General features: G+C 43.3%; 1 protein-coding gene across 1 annotated transcript in view; it reads right to left on the bottom strand.

The window, feature by feature from the left end:
- Window positions 1-4,984, bottom strand: part of LOC101359335 (adhesion G protein-coupled receptor E2-like) — a gene marked incomplete at its 5' end in the record, with an annotated part of 43,507 nt that overhangs the window by 5,497 nt on the left and 33,026 nt on the right. Inside the window, 4 exon segments of the mRNA XM_023724729.1 lie at window positions 1,836-1,946; window positions 2,031-2,199; window positions 4,079-4,170; window positions 4,525-4,591. Of these exon segments, the coding sequence (XP_023580497.1) occupies window positions 1,836-1,946; window positions 2,031-2,199; window positions 4,079-4,170; window positions 4,525-4,591 (439 nt within the window).

Below are 4,984 nucleotides of genomic sequence, written 5' to 3'. Positions count from 1 at the left end.
CATCAGAGCTCCAGGAGAGGATTAGGTTGGTGAAAGAGATAAAAAGGTCTGTTAAGTGTAGCTGGGCTGCTTCTGAGATATTTACATAGAGGTATTAATTAGGCGATGGAAATAGTACAATTGAGCTCAGGTAATTCAGAGATAGAGAAATCTATTTGGTCGTCATTTCCTTCTATTTGGCACATTGAGTCCTGGATGTGGAAGACATTGTTTATGAGTAGGGTATGCAATGAGAATAAAAGTGTTTCTAGAACCAAGCCAGAAAGATTGATGAAATATAAAGAAGATGAAAAAGCCAAACTAGAGAGATAGGAGAAAAGCCAGGAAGTGTTGGAACAAAGAAGCCAAGGAAAGAAGAAGAGTGTTTCAAGATGGAAGCAGTAACCACAGCATCCAATGCTGCTAAGAGGACCAAAAATATGTATTTAATACACTGATATGCAGCTCATTGGAAGCTTAAGCAAGAGCTGTTTTGGTGCAATGATGGAGGCAAAAGCCAGTTTGAGTGGGTAGAGGAGGGAGAAAGAGGGACCAAAATATATAATATTAATGATTTTTAATAAAGGAGAGACAGTCTGTTACAATGAAGGTGAGAATGACTCTTGCGAAAGTGAGACTGAATATTCCAGAGATAATATCTAGATGATAGATAGATAGATAGATAGATGATAGATAGATAGTGACAGAACGAGTAATAATGTAAAGTTATTGTGAAAGCAGGTGGTTTGGAAACCAAGGTGTAGGTGAAGGGATTAACCTTAAAAATCAGGACGCAAACATTATCTATTTATGGTAACAACACGGAATGAGGACAGAAGGGCACAGATGCTAATCGGCTGTTGTGACCAAGAGCCCAAAGTTGACCTAGTGTCACCCTACTGACTTATATTTTCTCTGTGAGGAGTGGTAAGAACACTTGTTAGTAAAGAGGGAAGACTAGAAGGATGAGACATTTGAAGAGTGAAGAATGTTGGAAGGAGCACTTTGTAGAGGGTGGACTAACAAATGGATGAGAGAAAGGCGGAAGGCTTGCTAGACAGACTGGTGGGCTAATTGAAGTTGGGAGTAAAAATGAAGAGACTGAAGACCTTGCACAATTCACATAAACCTCATGAGTCTTACTTTCTTTGCCTTCCAGATAGGAACATTTAGGGATAACACTTGTGACGAGCATGTGAACAAAAACATGAGAAAAGGTTTTGTAAACCTACAAATGCTCAGTCTTATTCATATGCCAGGACTTATCCTATGCCCTATATGATTCTCCTCTCTGGTTTGGCAGTATTTGTGGATGTTGAAAATGCAAGGAACTAATGCAGATTTTTAAAGAAACTCTCACCTTTATACTTATTTTCCTTTCTTTTTATGACTATATATATCATGTACTTTTTGCTCTTCATTTAGGGGGTAGCATGCAGTGACTGTGGGATAAAGGATAGTGCTGTGATTCTGAGAGTCTGTGCATCACTGCTTCAGATCCCTAGTTCCTTCTTGCTTAGTTTACCATAACATCTTTCTCAGCTTATAAGTGTTTTGTATCTTCTTACTCAATAAAATTAAACAGCACATGCACCACGTGTGGCCCAAGTGGTTGTCCAAAACATTTGGTGAATGAAGGGATGGTCGTGTGGCAGGGTCAAGGTGAGAACAGTTACCCAGTGAGTGAAAGTAGAAGATCTTTGTTAATGAGAGAGAAATGCCTTCAAGGGAGACAAGGCATGAATGGAGTGTGAGCACCACTGGAGCATCATTTACCGTAGATTTATGTTTTCCAGTGTGATAGGCATGTGCTACTCAAGTGGATCGGTTAGTGAAGTGCTCTATGAAGATCTTACCACGCTGGGTTTGGAGGAGTCAGACACGACCCTGCTGGAGAGCATGTACATCTCAGATTCTGCTCTAAATTTCCTGATCCCTCTGAACCATTTCCTGTACTGCTTCCAGACCTGCAGAGGCAAAGCATGTTTGGGGTCAGCTCACTGAGGGGGGGAGGACAAGAATAGTCCTGGGCGGGAGCTGGGCAGTGGTACCTGCTGACTGAGGAGGCAGTACACTAGGAAGATGAAGATGCCCTGCAGGCTGTTGATGATGACGAAGAGGTAGGCCGTGACCTGGGCATCTGGGCCCACTTGCAGGATGCCCAGACACCAGGTTCAGCCCAGAATGAAGAGTTGAGCTATCGTTTTAAATGTCAGCATCCTGGTAAGGATGAGAAAGGATCCCTGTGATGCATCCAGAGAGCCAAAATCAAGGCCATTCTCATCCCTACCCCATGGATGTCCTTGCCCTCCTGCCTTGGTGATGAATTTTCAGACTGAGTTGTGATCAGCCTTGGCCTTCACTGTCCATGATTCTCCCAAAGGAAAAGCCACTTGGTTCCACAATGGCATTTTGCTGTGGACTGAGTAGGATAATGACACTTCATAATGTGGGTTTCAAAAGAATTATACTATTTCATGTAACTCCTAATTTTATTCAACTGACATTACTGAGGATGTACTATGCCCCTGGATTCACTGGGTGGTGCAAACAGTCAACATGCTTGCCTCTAACTGAAAGTTTGGCAGTTTGAGTTCACCTAGAGGTGCCTCAGAAGAAAGTCCTGGTAATCTTCTGAAAAACCAGCCATTGAAAACCCTATGCAGCACAATTGTGCTCTGACACACACGGGGCCACCATGAGTCTGAATCGACCCTAAGGCAAGTGGATTTTTTTTTTTTTTTTACTCTGCACCTGGCTCTGTGCTGGGGCCTGGGAACAAGCATGAGAAAGATACAATTTCTGTTTTTTCTAGAGGTTACAGTCTAGTGGAAGAGAGAAACAAATAGTCACTTACAATGTTTGTGAATTGCAAGTTACCACTGCCTGGCTCCTATCCAGGACTATTCCTGTCCTTACTCTGTCGGTGAACTGATCCAGAACATGTTTTTCCCAGAATTTAAAAAAAAAAAAAAAAAACTTGTTCCCCTGGAGTCAATTCTGATTCATGATGACCCCATGTATTACAGAGTAGAACTACTCCATAGGGTTTTCTTGGTTGCAATCTTTATGAAAGCAGATCACCAGGCCTGTCTTCTGCGGCATTGCTGGGTGAGTTCAAACTTGCAGGCTTTTGATTAGTAGTTGAGTGCTTAACTGCTTGCTCCACACAGGGACTCTTTTTGCAGTACCAGAAAGACCAAAGCCATTGCCATAAAGTCAATTCTGACTCATAGAGACCTTACAGGACAGAGTAAAACTGCCCCATGGGGTTTCCAAGGATGTAATCTTCACAGAAGCAGACTGCCACGTCTTTCTCCTGTGGAGTGGCTGGTGGGTTTGAACCACCGACCTTTTGGTTAGCAGCCAAGTGCTTAACCACTGCACAACCAGGGCTCCTTCCTTTTCTAATACCAAAACCCAAACCTGTTGCTGTCGAGTTGGTTCCAACTCATAGCGACCCTATAGGACAGAGTAGAACTGCCCCATGGGGTTTCCAAGGAGAAGCTGGTGGATTTGAACTGCTGACCTTTTGGTTAGCAGTTGAACTTTTAACCACTGTGTCACCAGGGCTCCTCCTTTTCCCATACAGCCCATTAATTCTGAACAAGTTTGAGGAAAGCAAAGGACAACGAATTCCTCCTAGAGGATGTGATATAAAGATACTGAACCTGATTTCACCGGGTGGAGGAGTGGGGTAGGTAGAGAGAAGAACTTGAACATGAATGGAGGTGAGGGCATGAAAGGGCACGCTGGGTTCTGGCAATGGTTATATATTTTCCCAGGAGCTTCATAAAGTTATGAATGTTCTTTGGACCTTTGACACTGGATTGACAAATAGTCCCTGTTAACTGGACCAGAGTCAATTCTCTCTGTAGCTTCGGGGGTTGCATGCTGGGGTTATGGACAGATGGAATATTTTTGTCTTGGGTGTCAGTTGGAAACCACAGTATCTGAGCTGGCAGCCAAAGAGGGGTGGCCACACTCTTCTCCTCTGGGGTCCTCAGAAGCCCTAAGAAGGGATATCAGCAGCTTGGAGCTACATGGAGCTCCTTGGAATGCACCTTGTCTGGGGTGTGCACCCTCTGCTGCATCTTACCTTGTGTTCTGGAGGGTAGACACATCCCCGCTGAGCCAGGTGAGTTTGTTTTTCGCAATCCAGAATGTCATCAGAAAGAAAGCCAAATTCATCTGCAGAAACCCCACAATATATATTGAATAAATTTCACACCTGTTAAACCTTTCTTCTAGCCCTTTCTTCTAGCCCACCCAACACCAGCATATAAGAATTTCTTTTATTTTGCAGCAATCAGAGGAAACCAAACCAAACACACAGTAACTCAGGGACATAACTGTGCTGTAACTAGGGTGACCTAGTCCCTCATCTCATGAAACCCCTCAGCCCTGGTTTAAAATGAAAAGACCCACTTTCCATTCCAAGGAAAACTGGAAGAATTGGTCACTCTATCTCTAACTCTCCTTATACACCTGTCCTTTGAATGACACTCAGCTGGGCAGTAAGGAAGCACTGATATCATCACTCACAGAGAAGATGGTGCACACAGGTCCAAGGAAGGTCCATATAAATCCTTTGTCTGAGTGGAGCCAGCAGCTAAGGGGGAGATGGAAAGAGATTCAAGAATACATTGACCCTTGTGGATAAAGAGTTGATGAATAAATTAACTTATGATTCATCTAACAAATACTGAGTGTCTCCTGTGTTCAGGATCTGTGCTTGGCTTGGAAGACCCAATTGTTATTAGACTGGTCTCTGCCCTCAGGTAGATGCTAGCCAGGTGGGGAAGGCTGGCAATTAGACAACCGTAACAATTAAGAAGGATTCCCTGGGTAGCACAGTTAAGCACTCAACTACTAGCTGGGAGGTTGATGGTTCAAACTCATCCAGAGGCACCTCAGTAGGTAGACAGATAGTACAGCTGGGTGGGTTCAAATCACATATATATATATATATATATGTATATATATTTTAAATTTTATTGTGTTT

Source organism: Trichechus manatus, unplaced genomic scaffold, assembly GCF_000243295.1.
Source record: "Trichechus manatus latirostris isolate Lorelei unplaced genomic scaffold, TriManLat1.0 scaffold00258, whole genome shotgun sequence".
Taxonomy (NCBI): domain Eukaryota; kingdom Metazoa; phylum Chordata; class Mammalia; order Sirenia; family Trichechidae; genus Trichechus; species Trichechus manatus.
Note: the sequence above shows the minus strand (reverse complement) of the source record. Positions and strands in the feature narration are given on the sequence as shown.